The sequence below is a fragment of the Cryptotermes secundus genome, unplaced genomic scaffold (genome assembly GCF_002891405.2).
Source record: "Cryptotermes secundus unplaced genomic scaffold, Csec_1.0 scaffold2726, whole genome shotgun sequence".
Taxonomy (NCBI): Eukaryota; Metazoa; Arthropoda; class Insecta; order Blattodea; family Kalotermitidae; genus Cryptotermes; species Cryptotermes secundus.
This window is the reverse complement of record NW_019735014.1, coordinates 45,037-67,304: the sequence shown is the minus strand read 5'-3', so window position 1 is coordinate 67,304 and position 22,268 is coordinate 45,037. Positions and strand designations below refer to the sequence as shown.

The 22,268-nt window shown below is 38.3% G+C and overlaps 1 protein-coding gene across 18 annotated transcripts in view; it reads left to right on the top strand.

The window, feature by feature from the left end:
• The window catches only part of LOC111869229 (focadhesin), a 124,294-nt gene that overhangs the window by 67,656 nt on the left and 34,370 nt on the right, over nucleotides 1-22,268 (top strand). For 17 of the 18 annotated variants that reach the window (XM_023860576.2, XM_033753346.1, XM_023860579.2 and 14 more), the window contains 8 exons: nucleotides 5,057-5,234; nucleotides 11,085-11,367; nucleotides 12,639-13,189; nucleotides 15,220-15,434; nucleotides 15,897-16,100; nucleotides 16,664-16,804; nucleotides 18,876-19,021; nucleotides 19,644-20,092. In XM_023860576.2, the coding sequence (XP_023716344.1) occupies nucleotides 5,057-5,234; nucleotides 11,085-11,367; nucleotides 12,639-13,189; nucleotides 15,220-15,434; nucleotides 15,897-16,100; nucleotides 16,664-16,804; nucleotides 18,876-19,021; nucleotides 19,644-20,092 (2,167 nt within the window). Of the gene's footprint in view, nucleotides 1-5,056; nucleotides 5,235-10,282; nucleotides 10,370-11,084; nucleotides 11,368-12,638; nucleotides 13,190-15,219; nucleotides 15,435-15,896; nucleotides 16,101-16,663; nucleotides 16,805-18,875; nucleotides 19,022-19,643; nucleotides 20,093-22,268 lie in introns of those variants that run through there. The other variant, XM_023860589.2, reaches the window with a different exon arrangement.

Here is a 22,268-nt window from a genome sequence, read left to right as displayed (position 1 = left end):
AGTTAAAGCCAGGACCAGTGACGTAAGCGATCGATAAGTTACTTGAGTTTTCTTGACAGAACAAGATGGTGGCAGCATACTAAACCGGGTGACAGAGCGGGACACCTCCACGCCCCTTGTCACTACTGCGTAAAAGTGGAGACAGCGGTGAGATAACCAATCCACCCCTGTCGCAGGGGCGTAACAGTGGTGGCAGTAGCTGTGGGATACCTCCACGCCCCCTGCCACCACGGCATAACAAAAAATGGAGAATATGCTAACGCTCATTTTCCTGATGTTAAATTATTGTTTTGTTTTTCACTCCAATAAAATCAAGTTACGCTAAAAGTACTTTAAGCAAAACCTCAGAACTTCAGCTATAAACTTTCAATCATGACCAAATTAATGTCTGTTATCGTTAAATAGCACTGATCAGTTTCTTTTTGCATTTTTGTTCCATTTCTCTGACATAGGTATATTGTTTTAAGTACTACTTTTTATTTAAAATTAGTTGTTTATTATATTGTAGCGTGTTTTGCAACTGAAGATGCCATTTGAATTTTTAATTGGTTTATTTAACAACCTACAAGTCGTAACTACAGTTGATTATAATACTGTTGCGGGGTTTCAAACTTTATAACCGTATTCGCAATAGTCTCTTCACTCTGCTGGGTTTCACACTTTATAACCCTATTTGCAATAATCTATTCACTCTATCTTCAGTAGTCTACACGTATTCACAGTACGGGAGCTATATAAGTGTCACTGTGTTACACGCTCCCAATTGCTTCTCAGTTATCACAAACTATCCCTGATTATCGCATGCATCCGGTTCTTCTTTCCGCGACTGCTGCTAGCTTCTAACTGTGTTGCTCCGGCTCACACACTGACTCCTGATCACACACTAACTCTCGCTTACTGCTCAGCGGCGTTGCGTGCCACGTCACAGTAGGAAGCGGTGTCACGTCACAGTGCGGGGGNGGGGGGGGGGGGGCATAGTGCTGACTCGCCTGCTACGTCACCGTGGCCAGAGCTGCCACGCCACCGCTGGGGAGGGAGGGGGTGTCCTCCATTACACAACACATCACAATATGTATAGTGTATATTTACCTTCTTTATTATTTATATACTATATTGTCACATGGATGGGAGTACGCATTACAAAATGATGGGTTCTAGTTTGGATCATTGGATTTATTAACAGCTTAGTTACACACTCATTCTTAATTACACTCAAATTACAGCACTGTCACTGATTTACATACACTTTATAATTCACTGTTGCTCTTGGTAATGGATATCAACACAGAAACTAGCACTTCAAATCACAACAAATGTTACACATGAAATCTTCCAGTCACACTTTACATCCTCAGAAACCGACCTCCTGTAGTCTTCTATATTCCTGGTTCCACTTCAGTTGCTTCTGCCAAACTGAGATACTCCGAAATACTCCCTTCTGTTCTGTCTGTAACTGTCATTATATGCGAGGGTTGGAACTTAATAATGATAACTATTTATTTACAACAGATACAAAATAGATGCATGTTTCAAAGTTTTACTGTCCTTCAGTGTAGTCACCAGCATTGTGTACAGCCCATTGCCAGTGATGTGGAAACCGTAGGATACCTTTAGCAGCGCCTGTTGTGTTGATAGTTCGAATGGAGCAGTCTACTGCCTGAAGAATCTCTGGAACAGTTCTGAAGTGAATGCCACGAAGTGGTTCCTTCATCCTAGGAATCAAGTCAAAGTCACAAGGGCGTAAGTCTGGGGAGTATGGTGAATGGTACAGAACTTCCGAGCCCCATAATTCGAACAAATCAGCTACAGCTTGCGCTGCATGTGGCCGAGCATTGTCCTGCAAAATGATGGATGGGTTCTGCAAAAAGTGTCTCTGCTTCTTTCTCAAAGCTGGTCACAGGTTGTGTTTAAAAATGAACAGCAATACTGCACATTGATGATCTGCTGTTGGGGAACGGTATGCATTAGGATAACACCACATTTGTATGCGAGAATCACCATAACTTTCACATTGCTGGGGTTCTGACTAACTTTGATTTTCGTGGTGACCCATAATGATGCCATTCGTTCGATTGGCATTTCATTTATGGCCCATATGATTGGCCCATGTCTCATCCAGTGTAATGATACGGCGTAAGAAAGCCTATCCTTCGTGCTCATAGTGCTCCAAGTTTTTATGAGCAGTGTTGTGCCATTTCTGCATTTCCATCAAATCATGCAGAACCCATCGTGATGCAGTTTTTCTCATGCCCAGGCATTCCTTCAGAATGTGACGTGCAGTCATGTGCACTAATCCTGTCTCTCGGGCCAGCTCATGAATCGTATGGTGTTGCTCACTCTCCAGTAACACGGAAAGAGCATACACTTCTTCACTAACACTAGGACGACCTGGCTGACGCATGTCTGCCACATTTTGGCGTGCCTCGTTGAAGGCTTTTACCCACCTTGCCACTGTTCTGTAAGGCAATGCAGATTCCCTGCAAGCCTCTTGAAGACCTTCATGATAATGTCATGCTGTACAGCCTCTGGCACATTCAATATTTATCCAACTCCGTTGTTCCTCTTTCGAAAACATCATGACAACACTACATTAGACCGCCAGCTGACATGATGCTCTGGTCTTCTCGTCATTGCGCATGCGTGTGATGTGGGAAGGGAGAGTCCATTTGTTCTGAGGTAAGGTAGGTATGTAACTAATGTGTGGTATAAGTGACATTATTTGGTTCCATTACATGGCATCTCTACAGCAGTGTTGCCACTATTAAAGTTCCAACCCTCGTACCTTCCACACTGACCACACAGAAAACATCCTATATTGTTGGTATGTGTTTACTGAGTGATTGCGTTGTATAGCTTCTGCACTGACCACACAGAAAAGAGCCTGTATTGTTGGTACGTATTTACTGAGCGATTGTATAGCAATGGTCGCGGCACGGACTTCACTGTTGCGTGACATCACAGCCTAGTGTGGGGGGTGTTGTGTAGGAGCGGGCTGGGTGAGGGTATGTGACGTCACTCATGGAAACAGAGGTCACGTGACCCCTACTTACTGTTGAGCAATTCAAGCATTCACAGAGCTGTCACCTAGCAATGCACCAATATAATCTGCAACTCTCCCACTGCGCGCTTGCCATGAGGCCTCTGTGGCTCAACAGTTCCTGCATAGAGCAGATATGCCACAAAATATTATATCAGGTTACCTCCCTCTAATTATTGCTTTTAAATTTGTCGGAAATTTATTTTTGTTTTAATAAAGTTGTGCTTACAAAAGACTTTGAAGGAACACATTTCTTTCAAAAATGAAAGGTTTGTGTAATACCATTTTTGGCTAAGGATAAAGTTGCCCTGTGCTTAATTAAGCACTACCTCATGAAGGCAGATGGGTGAGTGGAGGTATGGCTCCACCATTCTTAACCTTTGCACTAGCTATAGGTGAGTTATTAGCTTCATGACTCAGCAGCTTCACCTGTGAGAAGATCGTCCCCAGTACCAATTGGGTAGAAGGTTGGGTGAACCCTAGAGCCAGTTTGGATACTGTGGAGGAGGAGAAAATATCTTGGACCTACTGGGAATTGAACTGTGATACCTCAGCTATCCTTTCCTTAGCCAGATTGATATACTGAGCGGGGGCGGCCCATGTATAGGCACTGCGGAACTGAGCACCCCCAACTTCCACATGATATTATCGATAACATTTATATAATGGGTCTTTGTTTCTTTAATTCTTTCTTTATTCTTGTACAATACAATATATAATCATAAGCTTAATGTCAGTAGCCAAATCTTTGTATGGAACTGTGTGCTTCTGCAGCAGCACTCCCACTAATTTTAGCTGCGAGCCGCCACTGATACTGAGATGTCATAAAAACTGGTATATTCATTCAGAGCAATCTTAATTGATAAAAGCTGGAAGTCACACCTCAGATATTCATGCAATTTCCTGGTGGCTTGGAGAAATGCGACAAGAACTGAAACTAAGGTGTGGTTCTAATCGATTTGACTACATAAAAACAAAAGTGGTAAGGGACATGTTAAACAGCAGTAGGTCATACAATTTTTCCAAACATGTTCCTTGCGATTTTGCCTACCTCATTGCTCTCCATGTCCATTCATCCAGACAGCAACTGTTCTGTCAGTACTTAAATACTCATACATGTCAACTGAATTATCTACTAAATAATGTACTTAAAATCTGGAGAGGTTATGAATGAAAGTAAGGATATAAGGCACTTTCACATGTTTGTATTACTGTTACCAAAGTATTCAAGCTGTATAAGAATTATTTGTTTTTGTCTTTCGTTATTATTTCCATATCGGAAAGTAAATAACAGTAGAGGATATTAAATCGACATTGTATTTCATACAGAAATTTGTTGGTTAAATTTGTTTTTGAGAAAACACTGAAGCTTGATTTTAGCTTCACATAAAGTAGTTTTTATATTTCAGTGGTATGCATAAAAGTTAAATTTTGATAACATTTGCTAGGTCTGTGATATCAAATTTCATCAAATTCTGTTCAATAATTACAGAGCTATAATATGGAGAAAAACAGTCATAACCTTCAATATTCATACTTTTATGTGGTAGTGACTAGACACAGGGTTTAGATTGATAATTGGATTTATTGAACACTCATAACTCACAGCTACAAATAATTATAATGATATAGCTAATGCACACACTTAACAAATTGCTACTGCACCCACTGAGACTCAGTCTATTATAGACTTTGTTAATCATTGCTTGGTTAGTCTTCACTAGGCATCCCTAGGTTACGTCTGCTAACTATTCAGCTTACATGCTCACATCCATGCTGGATGGAAGCTGGCTTGCAACTCACTAACTTAATGTATTAAGTTCCGTTATGGCCTTGGGACACACCACATAGAGAACATTATTTCCAGCTGCTCTGCTGTTGTTGCATACGTATCTATTGCTGCCAACATGTGTTTACCTAGCAGCAGATGACTTTTTAGCCAAATGTCACAATATGTTAACTTTGTTCACTTCGTTCAATGAATGCATAAGAAGTCCATAAGAACATGTTTGGTTGCAGTGTTGCTCAGAACAGTTTGGAACTACTGCGTCCTGTGTTCTCATACATACTGTTTGATCCATCCCTGCCACCAAATTTGCCTATGGCCTGCCAACAGCAGATGTGGTTGCTTCTACTTAAAACCTCATTTTCCTCTGAAACAAAGGAACTTCTATTTGAAATATTGTGTTGGTTTCAGGTGAGTATAATTAATCTTGTCAGAAATATTTTGTAACGTTTTCACTACTGAAGACGCCATTCGGATTGTTAATTGGTTTATTTAACAACCTACAAGTCTCGGCTACAATTAATTACAACAATGTTATGGGTTTCCACACTTTACAAACCCTACACACAAATTTCTTAACACTGTCCTCAGTAGTCTACACGTATTCACAGTACAAGAGCTATACAAGTCTCTCTGTATTACACACTCCCAATTACACAATTACACATGCGTCCAGTTCTTCTTTCCATGACTGCTGCTATACTCAAACTGTCTTCGTCAACGGCTACATTTCGACTTGCTTCGTAGGCTGTGTAGTTCCCTTATAAACCCTCAGCCAGACAACGGGAAATGCCTCGCTTCCTTGTTGCCTAGTTGCCGTGTTTGCCGATAGCCTAGCAATGCTGTTGGGAGTTGTTTATGGCTACTTAGCAACTGCGGTGTCCTGTGTTACGTAATGGGTACCGCTGTTTACTCACTTTGCATAGCGACCAGCGTGCTTGGACTCGGCTCACTTCGGCTCCGCTCGGCACACCACTGGTGGGGGGGGGCGTCCTCCATAGCGCAACAAGACACAATATATAATACAGAACTGCATAAACTACATTTTGCATAAATGTAATATAATAGTAATTCCACGTTATCACTTTTCTTTAGCGTATTGTATTGCAGGCATGTTGCAATTCTTTTGAACTATTGTCAGTGCATGTCATGCTATGCAATGATTGTTTAAATTTCATTTTATATTTTCTTGTGTGTATATTTTAAATTGTTAACATTGTACGAGAGTAAGTCAATAAGTAAGTTACAAATGGATATAGAACTTAAGAGTACTGATTTAACATCATCTTTCTGCTGAAAAATTTCCTGACAATGAAGCTATAGAAAGGGAAGTCACCGCCTGGTTCTGACAGCAGCCCAAAGAACTATGCTGCTGGTTTTCAGTGGCTTGTGAAATGATGGGACAAGTGCCTCAGTGCACAGGGGGATTATGTTGAAAAATAAAAGCATTTTTCAAATCAGTACTCTTAAGTTCTGTATCCATTTGTAACTTACTTATTGACATACCTACATATATAATACCTTATAAGAATCCAAAACATGGGCAGTAAATTGTGTATGGCAGGCATGTTCAACACATTGATCGCAGGACAATTTTTGGTCAATCTCATAAGCCTATAAGAAAATTATATGTGAAAAGCATGTAAATTCACTTGTAATATAATATGATTATATTCATATTTTGAAGGGAAAATATGTATTAGTCATTCCTGTTTTTCTGTTCTTATGTAGCTTACGTGAAAATTACTTTACACTTGTGTTAAGTGAACTGTGGGGAAGTCCCTACTCTATCCTTATCACGTGAACTCTTATGTCATCACTTGTCGTTAGCCGCGTGTGTTCTGATGCAAGAGTGATCGACAGAACATGTGATTCACTTTGTTCCCTCCCTCCTATCAACTATGAATCCTCGTACGTTGAACTAACAAGTGAGACGTATTATTATATTAACTGTTAGTGGAGATTTGTTGCTTTGCTGTGCATTAAACAAATATAGAGTTTGGGGATGAGCTCAGTGTAATCAAAGGGACAGTAACTGCTCTGCCCACGTTATTTTATTAATTTTGAAAGTGTCTGTGTACGTGTGTCAGATAAAACAATTGCCTCAATATAGTGGAAAATGCAACGCCTCAGTGTCATTGCCAAAAAAAGGGTAATCTGGAACGTCATTATAATGCTCTCCATAGCAAAAAGTATGATGCTGATTTTCCACCCAAAAGTGAAATTCGTAAACTTAAGCTCAAAAAACTTAAATCGAAATTAGCTGCTCAACAACAGTTGATGGCGAAACTAAGGGCACTTTATAACAATGCAACCAAATTATCCTTCAAGGTCAGCAATCTGATCGTTAAAAAATGCAAACCCTTCACCGAAGGGGAATTTGTAAAAGAGTGTTTTCTTGAAATAGCTGATAATCTTTTTGAAGGATTTAAAAATAAAGAGATCATAGCTACTATTCAAAATCTTCGGTTATCAAGAAACACCGTTGTGCGGCGAATAGAAATGATGTGTGGAAACATAACTGAACAGTTGCTGAAAGATGTTTCCAATCGTGTTTCTTTCTCCCTCCAACTGAATGAATCTACAGACATCAGAGACACAGACCAGTTACTAGTTTGTATGGTTTTTGAAGATTTCAGTGTCAAAGAAGAACTACTTGGAATGATTTCTTTAAAAGGGAGAACTACAGGTCAGGAAATATTTAATTCTTTCTATTCTTTTGTCACAAAGTCTAATGTTCCATTACATAAACTTGTTTCCATTACTACTGATGGGGCAAAATCAATGACAGGTCAGGTTAATGGTCTTATTGCCCTCTGTAGACAGCATGATGACCTCCCTGATTTCCTTTCTTACCACTGCTTCATTCACCAGCAAGTTTTGGCAAGCAAGAGACTCAAGACTGTTATGGACATAGCTTTTAAAATTGTAAATTCAATTCATGGAAAACCACTTCAAAGAGGGCTTTTCAATCTAACTCATGAGGAAGGGACACCAGATATCATTTTGCACACAGATGTAAGGTGACTGAGTAGGTACAAATTTTTGCAGAGATTTCGTAGTTTGCTGAGTGAAATAAACAGTTTTTTTGAAGGACAGGGGAGATGAGAAAGCAGAGTTAGAAGACAAGATGTGGTTATTTGAGCTGACATTTCTCGCTGATTTTACAGGTACTAAGTGATATGAACCTTGAACTACAAGGTAAAACCAAATGCATTGCTGAGATGATGAGTGCAGTTTCATCCTACAAAAGCAAATTCAAGCTAATGATGACTGGCCTTAGAAACAATACTTTTGATCACTTTCCTAATATGCAGGACCATCAGGAAAAATATCCTAATTTTGCTTTTCAGACAGAGAAGTACGTAACTGAAATCTGTTCTGCCAGCCAAGATTTTGGAAATAGATTCTGCGACTTCCAATAAATTAGAACAGTTTTAGGGTACTTGTCATTCCCATTCAAGTCAGATTTAAAGATTAAAAAACTGCAGCTGCTATCTGTGAAAATTTCCCATTGAGCAAGGCATCTCTTGAAAATGAGATACGTGGGTCATTTCATAAATAACGCACAAGTTGGCAACACTGCGGATTAGATGACGCAACAACAGTGAGCCTCACTTCAGTTACAGTTCAGGGCTTGAGAAAGAAGCGTGTTATTTTGTTTCATTTATAATGTACTCTGTTCTTAAATAACATGAGTTAGAAATGGAGCCTGCATGGGTCTCAGGTATTGTGACTGTTGAAGACCAAAGGTCGTACATTAAGATCGAAACTTTACATGGAAAAAACCGAACAGAAATCCACAGTGCTTTAAGTGAAGTTTGTGGCAAGTTAACTATGGACCATAGTACAGTTTCTCGCTGGGCTAGTCGTTTTCGTGGCAGTCATGTGAGCATAAACGATGATCCAAAGCCAGAAAGGCCGAAAACATCAACAGATGAACGAAGTGTGAAACTTGTGTCAGATGTTCTTGAAAAAGATCGTCGTGAGACGTGAGGAACTTTCTGAAACCACGGGGATTCCACCAACATCAATATTCAGAATTCTGACAAATGATTTGAAGAAGAGAAAGATTTCTGCACGATGGGTCCCTCACTGCTTGACTGCTGAACAGAAGCAGAAATGCCTCGACATTGCAACCTTGCTCGAACAAAGATTCGATGTTGAAGGTCAAGCATTCTTGAATTGACTTGTCGCTATTGATGAAACGTGGGTTAGAGACTTTGAACAGGACCTGAAATCACAGTCCAACGAGTGGAGAGGTCCATGTTCCCCACGACCAAAAAAATTTTCACGATCTCAATCAAAGGTCAAACAAATGATGATCTTTGCTTATGATCACCAAGGAATCATGATGACAGACAGAGTTCCATGCAGGAACAGTGTCACAGCAGTATATTATCATGACTTTATGCAAAATCTGTGCAGAAAAATGCACAGAAACTGACCTCAGTTGCTCGAGGCTGGGCCAATCATTCTCCATGACGACGCTCGCCCGCACATTGCGAATGTCGTAACAGAAAAGCTGCGCCAATAGGGCTGGGAGGTGTTGCCTCATGCTCCCTACAGCCTGGACATGAGTCCACCAGACTTCAACTTATTCCCAAAGTTGAAACAACCTACACGAGGCTGCTTTTCCCTCTCTGGAAGAGCTTTCTGCTTCAGTATCCGAGCTATTTGACAGATAAACAAAGATGGTGTCTTGGATGGAATAGTAAAGCTTCCCTCACGTTGGGACTCGGTCATTGAGAAGCAGAGGAACTATATTGAAGGACTGTAAAGAGATATTAAAAAAAAAAATAAACATGGATGTAAACAAAGAATTGTGTGCATTATTTCTGAAATGTCCTACATATTAACCCTTAAAAATGACATTTTTCTCAAGACTCGTGCTGGACAAGAATCGTTTTGGAAGTTAGTGCATGGACACAAATTTCGCAACTTAAGAAGATGCAGTGAAATTGTACACTCCTGTTTTGGTTCAACTTGTTTGTGTGAATCTGCTTTTTCTTACCTAAAAATGACAGAGTAAACAACATCCAACATGATAGATTAAGAAAGCAGTCTTCTGGGATGTGGCACCATGTAGATGTGTTAACCGATGTTTTGGAGGAACATATCACCTCCCATTTTCAGAGTAGAAGGAAAAATAAAATCCACAAGCAAAGAGAGTGAGAACAGGTGCAAGCAGACTAATGTTGTTAATGTTGTTGTTGTTGTTGTTTTTGTTTTTGTTTTTTTTCCCCCCTCCCAACGTTAGTCTGCTTGCACCTGTTCTCACTGTCTCTTGGCTTGTGGATTTTATTTTTCCTTCTACCCTGAAGATGGAGGCAATACGTTCCTCCGAAACGTCGGTTAACACCACATCTACACAGCCACATCCCAGAAGATTGCTTTCTTCATAGTCACCGCCGTGAAAACCTCAAATCTTACATGACAGATTAACATCTCCAGGATTGCCTTAAACTGGCCCTCACCCAGTACTTGCCTGACTTCCAACAGCTGGTGGATGAAATGCAGGCCCAGACGTCTCACTAACGAACAAGGTAAGAGTGCACTTTAAATGTATATTGCTTTTACAACAAACATCATGTGTCATGTTATTTTTACCAGTATTCTTGCTTAAAGCGAGGTACGACGATAGGAGGGGCAGTTTTGACACTAAAAAGTCGATCACAACCTGTTTGAAGTTGGACATGCCTGGTGTATCACCCTGTTTACATATATTCTTATTCACAAAAATTTTGATATTATATCAGCTGTTACCAGTGAACATGGGGCTGGGGGTACGCAGTAGCGTAGCGGTTAAGGTACTATGCTACAAGCAGGAAGGTTGCGGGTTCAAGTCCCGATGAGGTCATTGGATTTTTTTCAGTTGGCCTAATCCTTCCGGCCGCACTAGGCCCTGGGGTTTACTCAGCCTCTAACAGAAATGAGTACCAGGAATTAATTAAATGATTTTCCTGGGGAATGAAGCGCGGCCGGCGCATAAGGCTGACAACCATACCGCCATCTCTGAGCTGATTGTCAAGGTAATGTGGGACCTTTAAAGTCTCACAACCCTGTGGGCCTTCACAGCCTGTTACAGGGATAGCTTTACTTTTTTTTTTTTTGCTTATTTTGCCAGTGAACATGACTTATCTTTGATGTGCTGAGTGTGTTGTTCCACTATCTGTGCACTTCCATATTCTCTATACACCCTGTGATAGTTATTAAAACATACATTCTATGTACCTTTTCATACAAATGATGTCATTGCAGGTTGAATCTGAGACAGAGATACTGAGCACAAGCCATATGTTCCTGGTGCTAGTAGAATTTGCTTTACAGAATGAAGACTCACCTCTGTGTACTGTACTAGCGCCTTTCACAGCATCATTAATCCACCGACTGATACATCATGGTCATGATCCTCGATCCTGTTTATCAGCCCTTACTCATCTTCTGGCTGTAAGCCCTGAGACAGGCAGCTGTATCATGATGCTTCTTGCCAAAACTATCATCTTATGTCCTGTAATCTATTTGAAGGATCTAGTCATCTTTTGTAAGTTATTCTTTTTCACTTCTCAGGTTTTCCATAATATGAAAACTTTGATACATCATATTTTAAAGTTGTAGGATGCCATATTATATTTAAGCATCCTGTTACACTCTATACAATGCATGACACAAACACCATCCTAAGTGCAACAATTTATTGTACTTCTTTTGTCTTCTTTTCTTCTACACTACATGTTTCGGCCAAAAATGGCCATCATCAGGTGTATTTCTCTCACGTATCTGTTACGCTGACCGTAGTTTAAAATTTAAAGACACCAGCTTTCTTAATTGTTCATTTCTCCATTTTTAATAGGTCCCAATATATCAGAATTCCCTTGCTGATATTTGTCAGATATGTATAAAATCTTTGTTAATTTACACACGTCAGTTTGATTTTTGAATTTTGGTATTTTTAAAATCTTCAATTTCAATTTAAGAGTTTTTAGAATTTAAAATTAGACACATATTAAAGATAAGCAGCGGCATGCACACAGGGAGCTGAAAGCAAGAAGTAATCGCTGCAGCACTGTAGACCTAGAGTAGGTATCCCTGTAAATTTTAGATTTTAAAATTTAAAAAATTTTAAATTTAAATTGAAGCTTTTAAAAATACCAAAATTCAAAAATCAAATTGATGTGTGTAAATCAAAGATTTTATACATATCTGACAAATATCAGCAAGGGAATTCTGATATATTGCAACCTATTAACAACAGAGAAATGAACAATTAAGAAACCTGGTGTTTTTAAATTTTAAACTACATGTAGTGTAACAGCTACGTGAGAGAAATACACCTGATGATGGCCATTTTTGGCCGAAACATGTAAAGTAGAAGAAAAGAAGACAAAAGAACTACAATAACTTGTTGCACTTAGGATGGAGTTTGTGTCATACATTTTGTAGAATGCCTTTATCCAGTACTTAATTCCATATTACCACAATGTAGTGTGTTTCTGGGTTACAAGCATTAGGAGATTATGGGGTTGGTGCAGTTACATGCTGAATAAAGAATCATGAACAGTTGACAGAGATGGTCAGTCATATATGTGAATGGGATTATGATTTTATTGTAAAATGTTGTCTGTTACAAAGTTTTAATTCCTCAGTACCAGATGATTTAAATTAATTTAAATAACCTCAAGACACAACAGATGAGGATTTACGTTTTTATTTATATAGATACAATATATATGCAATTACAGTGTCTCATAGAAACATAGTTTCATTCCATATTTATGTACTTCACTGTGTAATTTATATTCGATAATGTTGCAGGCACATCACTTGTAGAGCTGAAGATATGTAATGCTATATCTACCAAGATGTTTGTGTGTGCAGTGCTGCAGTGGTTAATTTATCCTTCTTGTTTGACTGGAGAAGCTCTGCAAACAACCACCAGTATCCTTACTTGGGTGAACACTACTACTTCATGGTCATCTTCCACAGGCCGAATCTTTGCAAACAGACTCTTCAACCATCTGTGGAATACTGACAGTCTGGTTGGTACTGCAATAGAAATGTGCAGATTGGCTGAAACATGGCAGAGCAATCCAGCAATTGTTCTCATTTGGCTGGAAAGAATAAAAAAGGTTCCTGAAGTTATTAATGAACACCTACAGCTGTTTATGTCAGCATTATTTGTTCACAACTTTGACAAGAATGAAGTAAAGCAAGAAAGTTTCAAATTGCTGCTGAAAATTGTGGAGAATAATAATGATTTTGCTGCTACTGTCATGACTCTTATCCTGTACCAGCTAGCAAAAGAAAAAGAACCATTTATACAGCTGGAACTTTTAAGAGGACTAACAAAAATGGCTGTACAGAAGGTGAATATTTTTTAAAGAATTATGATCTGAATTGACATTCATGGTGATAACAATGCTGGTATTCTTAAGAGAAATAGGCATGCTTTGTACCAGTGAACATATCGGCTTAAACCTTACAGAACTCAATTACAGATGTGGAATTACTTTTGAGTACTTGCTGAGTTACTGCAGTTAACTGAATTACTTGCAGTTATTACTTCCACATGTCAGTCAAAATTTATTCAATAGTAATAGTAATAATAATATCTTTATTACTTCAAGGAAAACGTACAGGTGACACAATCACCACAGTTGTAAAAGCAGTCCCAAATAGTAAGATTTACTGTAATAAAACAGTTGCAATAATACAACTTAGTCAATGCTTAGTATAATAAATCAATAATAACTAAAATATGGACATTATAAGCAATTGATGATAAAAGTATACATACATTTATACAAAGTCTACAAAAACTACTACACATAAGTGTATCTAAATAAAACAAATATTCACCTGTATTTTATTTCCTTTCTTTTGACCACGCCAAGTATTAATTTATCGAATAAAATGATTGATTTAAGAGAAAATTGTTTATAGCTAACTTAAATTTTTTAAAATCACTTGATAATTTTCATAAATTAGGTGGCAGATTATTAAATATTATAATACCCATACAACACACTATTCTTATATTTGGCCAAATTTATCAATGGCACGTGTAAGCTGGTACTTTGTCGTGTATTTATGACATGTATTTCAGCATTTGGTGCAAACAGATTTATATTTTTCACCAGCAGCAAAAGCGAATGTATATATCGAGAATAAAAAGGCAATATGTTTAAATATTTAAAAAATTCCCGACAAGAGGCTCTAGAATTTACATTCATAATACTCCTTATAATTCTTTTTTTGCACTATGAAGATATCCTTGCTATTAGTGGCACTAGTCATAGTTTCCTCATTCCTTTTCAAATTTTTATTATAAATATTTAAATTAGTCAATTCCTGTAATTTAAATATAGCTTTTAATTGAAATCACGCTTTTGGTCCATGGTGCTAGGTCTTCCTATCCTGTTGAACCCCATCCAGTTTGCACCTTCTTAGCCTGTTTTTCTTAAGACCCAGTTTAATAATATCCTATCTGTATCTAGGTTCAAGTGAGTTCTTAAATGAAACTTTCCAAACAGTATTTTATGTGCATTTCTTGTTCACTCCATATGCCGTACCAGTCCAGCAAAACTAATTCTCAGTTGAATTGCCAGTACTAGGTAAAGAATATAAGTTATGAATCCCCTTGTTACAAACTTTTCTCCAATTCATTATCTATAAAACATGATTTAAATAATGTTTTTATGAGGTCATTAGATTTTTTCAATTGACCTAATTCTTCCAGCCACACTATGGGCCTGGGGTTGACTTAGCCTCTAACAGAAATGAGTACCAGGAATTAATTAAATAATTTTCCTGGGGAGTAAAGCGCAGCTGGCGCGTAAGGCTGACAACCTTACTGCCATCTTTGAACCGATTGTCTAGACAATGTGGGACCCTCAATGTCTCACAGCCCTATGGGCCTTCATGGCCTGTTGCAGGGATAGTTTTACTTTTTACTTTTTTTACTTTACTGAAATTTTAAACATACTGCAGACAAGTAGACAAATTTAAGTAGTTTACTTCTGTACTATGAAAGGAAATATTTACATTTCATAGGAATAATTGCAGCACAGTTATAAATATTTAAATTTAAGAATTTGTGTTTGTCTCTTTGTGCATTACAGTTGTAGTGGTACTATGTAGGACTATGGTAACTTTAGTGTACTGGTACAGTGCTGCTTACACTAGTTACTTGTAATACTAATTGTTCTGGTACGTTTATCTGGCAGCAGTAGTCTCTTTGTTGTCAGCTGTCATCATTTTTGTGATACATGCTTATTTTGAAGAGCTTCTTGAAGCTTGTGTTTTGTATTGTTTCAATATTGGATGTTGTGATTGGACTGTGAGTGTGGGAAGTAGATCCCCAAGTGTGTACTGTAACCGAGTATTCTTTTTATAGGAGAATGTGAATCTAATTCTACATACTCTTGAATTACTGAGGAATAAACACAGTATGAAGACATTGCTTGTTGATTTGTATGTGCGACTTTGGAAAGTGGAATGTCGCTGTTACCCTTACTTGCAGAAACTGCTCATGGAGGACCCAATATATGGAAAAGAATGGAAATTTGACATGACTAGAGCTCTTGCTATTAAAGAAATCTGTGAAATTCGGTAATATTTCTGCATTATGTTTTAAATGTTTATGGCTTGTAAATGTTTAATTCCTGAATTGATGAAGCTGCCTCAACTCTTTGTTTCCAATACTTCCGTTGTTGCGGTAGGATGGAATTATGGGCCAAAATTGAATATGCATTTGTTATTAAAATGAGCATAAAGCTGTATTTTAAGAAGTTTAACATAAATTTGGGGATATGCAAGTCATATGTCTGGATTCTGCACATTGCTGTGGGTTAGTAGTATACATCTGTGTGAATATATGGGTAATCAGAAACGTTTATTATGATTTTACCAAGCAGGTTGGTTGATCTAGACTTTTATCTGGGAGGTACTCAGCTCAAACATCAGCAGAATTACTGGCTATTGTGACTCAGTTTTTTTTTTCTTTTGTTATTTCACTCTGTCTCTCTTGAACTGATAAAGAAAAATATAAATGACTGTATTCATTTTTTCCAGGCCTGAGCAGCATGGTCCAGAATTGGTGAAGCTGTTGTCTCAGATTCTGAATCAGTGTGCAAGTGAACAGGATGGACAGTCTTCTGCTTTGGCCCTTCAGGGAATTACATCTCTTTGCAATGCAGAGATTGTCAATATTGCCACTACATGGAGAGCCCTTGCACCACGGTTATCAAGAGACAAGAGACCAGTTGTAATTAAAAGGTAACATGAAAGAAGGCATCCTGTGTTGAATGATTCTCAGGCTGTAAGGTATGCCTGAAAATTGGCATTTCAGGTGGTGAGAGTGATGAAATCAGAAAAGTGGAAATTGAGGTGGGTAACATATACATTTCTTCACTTAGCATTGTTAGGTTGGTAAAACCAGGGGTCTTATAATGGACTAGACATGTAGCTCAGATGTGGAAATCAAATTCATACACAGTTTTTATGGGGAAACGTCTTGAGAAGTTGTCACTTGGAAGACTGAGGAGATTGGAGGATAACATGAAGATCAGTCTCAGGGAGTTAGGCTGTGAGGACAGTAGGGGGCTGGAACTAGTTTTAGGATTTTATCCAATGATAAGCTGTGGCGTTAACAGTATTGAAGCTTGGGTTTTACTGGCAGTGAATTAGTTTGCATATATCTTTCAGCTCAGTTATCAATAAAGTAATCATATTCACTGGAATATAGAATGCTCTTAAATTAAGGACTACGAAGGACTACATCAATATTAATGCATATTGTTCAGTTTATGTTGGTCTAATAGCTGCTGATGTAATTTCAGTCTTTGTAACTTCTTTGGCTGTGTTCTGAGCATGCAGTGTTCAGGACAAGAATATGACAAACTGGTTTCAGAAGTTGTTATTAAGCTATGGAGTTACGTGTCGGCAAATAAGGATGTGGAAGTCCTTTCTGCAGCACTGAAGTATGTAAATACTGGAACATTAAATTTATGTAAAAGCTTCTTTTTTTGTCATATTTATTCTGTAACCATGATCAAACAATTTTCATGTACAATTACATGGCTAGTTTTTTCCTCTTACTTTGTTACTTCAAATACTTTGAAAACAGTTCCTATAAGTATTTTGCACAGTATTATTACTACTTTGGTTCTTTGATATCAATTTCCCATATTTACACTACTGCCTGTTAAATTTGACTCAGAATATATGTTTTGTTGCATTTTGTTACATAATTTTTATTTTTGTTTCATCATCATCTCAGCTTCCATCATATGGGTGTAGTTATGCCATCACTGTTTTTGTTTGTAGCATTCTGTAAAATCATTAACATGTGCAAATGCACTGGTTTCATGGTTGGAACCCTTTCCATTAGCGGTTAGTCACTGGCTTCACACTGCGACAGCCCGGGTTCGATCCTGAGTCTGGTCAAGTTGGATTTGTGGTGGACAAAGTGGTGCTGGGGCAGGTTTTCTCCAAGTACTTCGGTTTCCCCTGCCAATCTTCATTCCTCCAATGCTCCACAATCACCCTCACCTATCATCTGGGGCTGGTACAATAGGCCAGAAGTGGCCACAGTACAAGGGACTTAGTCCCACCCCGCTAGCAATAAAAAAAACCTGTCACACAGAAAGTTCAGATTATTCACTGGCATTTATATTTTTTATAGATGGTCTGATTCAATGATTGATGCAGTGAGCCCCATTGTTTTTGTGGTAAAATTTGAAGGAGACTGGAGAAATTTATTTTTGTTCAATTTAAGTGTAACAGAATAATTAGTTAAAAATCGTAGATTGATATGTAGGAAATGTTGAAGCAGGTGTTTACTGTGTGCCTGGGTGTCAAGTCACAGACAGACAAATTAAGAATTACTTATCGTGATTTGCATTCATCCATGGGTGGTTGTGTGTTGCTTTCAGCAGTCTATGCCACTGAAGATGCCAAAATGAAATAAATTGTTACCTAAAAAAATGAGAAGATTCAATTCACAAAATGTGTGGATATTTTATACAAAGTAATTTTAAGTTTCAACATTTTTTTAACATATCAGCCTTTGCTGGTGCAAGCTTCTGGTTATAAACTACTGTCATATCACCCCTTTTATAATGAACCTGTCAACATGTGTGTATCAATTTATGAGGTAAACCTAAATTTCCACAGGAATTCTTCATTCCCTCTTCCATTCACTTGTCATTTCCTTTCCTATTCTGTCACTGTCATCAGTATCAGTGTTACATAAGGCCTGTAATTTTTAAAGATAGCAGGTGTACTATAGTAACTGAAAGAACTGTAGGTTGCAAAAGTAGTAATTGCTATTTGGACCTAATCAGTTCTTTACGAAATGTTTATGGGTCATTGCATGCACACAATGAAGTAATCAGTAAATCTTGTATACATCCTGTGAGAAATGCATGCAAAGCAGTCCTGTAGCTTTCTAAAGAGGTCACCAAGTAATAATTTGTACCTAGGAAAATATCTAAGACAATAAAGGATTATTGTACATGGGTTCCAGGAAACAGAAGCTAAAAATTCTTAGGCATTGGCAGGGTTAGTAAGTGATGCAGTTCGTTAACAGTTCTGTGAGAACTGCATATCTAATGTATAAAATTACATACTTAATTTGGAGGGATATTAGGGGAAGAAACTGTGTTCTGTGGTGGTTACTTGGATTTTTTTTGAGAAGCATTAAAAAATCACAAGAACAAATACCAGAGCAGTCAGATTTCTGGTCATATCTTGATGCATCACCATAGAGTTAAACATGCCCTGTTAGTGAATGTGTGATTGAAAGCTTTTGCTAAAACTGACAGAATTTAAAAATGGATCTTAAAGAGAGAGAAAGATGTGAACAGGGCTCAGTTGACTCAGGACAGGGTTCAGTGCCAAACATTTGTGAACAAGGTGATGAGTCTTTAAGTTTCATAAAGTCAGGGCTATTTTGATTGTTTAAATGATTACTAATTGCTCAAGGAAAACCCCCCATACCATGTAGTTAGTTTTTTTTAAATCAGTTATATGTCATTTTTACTACTTCAGTGTACTGTCAAAGGCGGACATGGGAAAGATGAGTCTGAAAACATTGCCTGAATGTTATCGGCAGAAATTGAAACTTCCAGCTTCCTATGCTAAGACACCTGTAGATGCTGCACGAAAACCTGAAGATGTTCTTACTTATATTCCAGGTAATATTCAAAATATTTTGTGTATCAAAGAGTATGACTCAAAATTAAATAAATTTAGAAAGGTTGCTGTTATTGTTATCAGTTCTGTGTATGTAGCAACCAAATTGTTTTATGTATAGTGCCTCAGACTTACCCTTGTCTACAAAAAGGGGATTTAAGCCTCCTGTGTCTATAGCACTGGCATCTGGATTTTCACGTGGTAACAATTGTATTTGTACTGAAGACTGGACCTGTGTATGTTCTATCATAGAGTGCAGTGCCCAAACAACAAAAGATGAATAATGTCTTATTTTTCAGTGAGCTTTGAATCAATTCATTTAATCTAGGGGACACTATATTGACGTGATTCCTCATACTATGAAACACTGAAATTTAGTATAAAACATGTTTAACATATCTAGACTGCTAGTTATCAAGGTACAATAGATTTAAATGGTACNTAGGGAGCTGCAGGCAATTTAAAAGTCCGTACGTTAAAGGTTAAATGGTATATCAATAGATCCAATTTTGTTTCATACTGTGAATGTAGCTTGCAAAGAATGAATGTGGCATAACAGTTCTGGTTATTTTCAAGAATGTATGAAGTGTTTGTATACTAACAAGGAAACTTAATTATATTTAGGTGAATGCTGGATCCAAATGCTGCAGAACTTGGAGCCCAGCGCTCTGGATGCAGCTGGTGACATGTTGGCAGAGTGGCTCAGTGTTGAACTGACGTTTTTTCGAAGTGGAATAAACCGAACAGCTGGTGCACGAGGAGAGCCACCTAATTACTCTTGCCTTCATCATCATAGCATATGTCGTGCCATTATTGACTATCTGCAGAGATCATCCCAGATAACTCCAGAACCTTCAAAAATCCCAGTAGCTAGGCAGTGTCTAAGAATACTAAGTCACAATTTTCCAAGGACCCTTCCCCCACTTAACTGGACATTCTTGCAAGAGTTTCTTCAAGAACCTGAACTTCGTTATTACAGCCTTACCATTGCAACAGTACAGGCCTCAACATCTGAATCAGCAAGAAGAGTAATAGAGAAATATCTTAATACTTTTGACCCTAGTACAGAAAATGTAAGTACAATTGTATTTCTTTATGAAGTATGAAGTACCACTTACCTGTGTCCTGTCTGGTAGCCCATATGAAATAATACATTTGGTCCTGTATATACAAGTGTTCAACATATTGTAGCGTGTCTTGTGTGTCACGCTACAAATGAATTCACGCCGTTGTCCGATATAGCGAATTTATTGTGTTCGCTCGCCTTACACACACTTTACAATCATTTCCACTTGCAATGTTACAATTACTGCTTACATTATCTCGGCGATACTGGACTGCCTTCTCTGGCGGTTTACAGCAGACTCTCTTCTGCGGCAGCTGGACAAAGACTCACTTCTTCGAAGGCTGGATCAAGACTCTCTTCTTCGAAGGCTGGATGAAGACTCTGCGCGAATGCGTTCAACCCCGCTATATAACCTTGGTCGCTGCTATGCAACGACCCCTTTGTTATAACCATGGAGACTCCTGTTAGAACTACAGTAGAGATTGTTGTTTCCTATGCAATGGTCTATTCTAGCGTTTCCATAGAAGTGACTCTTCTGGATTCGCGACACGTTACAATATGAACATCCATACCCATGAATGGCATATGATACAGTACAATATTATTAACCTTTATCGGACGGGCCATTTAATTTCTGGTAGGGGCAGCTGGACGGAGTTTATTTAAATGCCCACCCTTCTAGAGCAATGAAATTGTAAGCATGTTTCTAAAAATGGTGTGATTTCTACATTTTTATGATAAACGAACGAAATGAACGCTCCTTTAATGTAGAAAGAATATAGAATCAGATATTCTAATTTACAAATTTTAATATCTGTAAAAATTTTTTACACTCATTCCAAAAAAAAAAAATTCCTGAAATTCATACATTTTCTGCACCATGCGTTCTAGCAGTGTAAGTCCTTGTGGCGACTTCACATTCAATGGTATCTCTTGTTGAAACTTATTTATCGTATGGGACATGTCGGTATTCCATACTGTAGGCGTCTGAAATCGCTCGCTATGTAATATGTTAGAAAGAGACAGGAGTACATTCTCAGTATATGGTGTTGCCAGATCGGTCATTCGTTCATTGCAGTCAAACCATTGTGTTTGTAACGATTTTGAAACATTGCAATATAAGGTTAGCCACCCATGACATCATGTAGCATGTTTGAAGCAGATATTGGGTTCGGCCAAGACGTGAATGAGATTTTTGTATGTGTGGGCTTGAGGTTATGATTTATGGCTTCTTATCGTGGTCTAAGCACAGAGATTCACTGCTAGAGAGCTGTATACTTCACCATGGCCACATGACGACGTCGTATGGAAGATGCTGAAATTGAGAAACAGCTGTTCAATGACACAGATTCGGACTGCTATTCAACCGATTCTGAGAGTGGCGAGGAAAGTTGGAGTTGTGATGCTGAAATTGAGAAACAGCTGTTCAATGACACAGATTCGGACTGCTATTCAACCGATTATGAGAGTGGCGAGGAAAGTTGGAGTTCTGATTCCGTGGACGAGGGGTCATCACCTTCATCGGCAACTTGGGGACTGCCAGACCAGTGTGGCTGGAGAGGTGTGAATAATTATTCCGGTGTACCTGCGGGGATGAATATCACTGCAGCTCGACATCACTGGCCTGCTTCCTCTAAATCGCAACTGAGGTGTTGTGTGTGCTCTTCGCGTGGGAAGCGGTCTAGCGTTCATACGAAGTGCGTGAGCTGTGACGTCGGACTCTGCATTTCGGAATGTTTTCGGCAGTACCATGCGAAGGCCACATTACCATAGATGACGCAGGAGGGAAGGCTGTTTTCTCATGAAGATGGTGAACATATATCACATAAGTAGAGCAAAAATTTAATTTTAAATTTAATTTAAAAAAAATCTTTACACGCCTGGAATGCACGACATCATATGATGTCGTTCGGCAATTTGTCCTTACTTTTAACGTCATATGACGTCGCTAGAGTACATTAGATCATGCAGGAAGGAAGGCTGTCTCCTTATAAAGGTGGTGACCAAAAATCATGTAAATAGAACAACAATTTATATTTTTAATTTAATTTAAAAAAAAAACCTTACACGCGTGGAATCCGCGACATCATATGATGACGTTCGGCCAGCTGCCCTAACTTTTAACGACATCATATGATGATGTTCGTCCGATAAAGGTTAAGTTGGAATGACTCATTCACTGA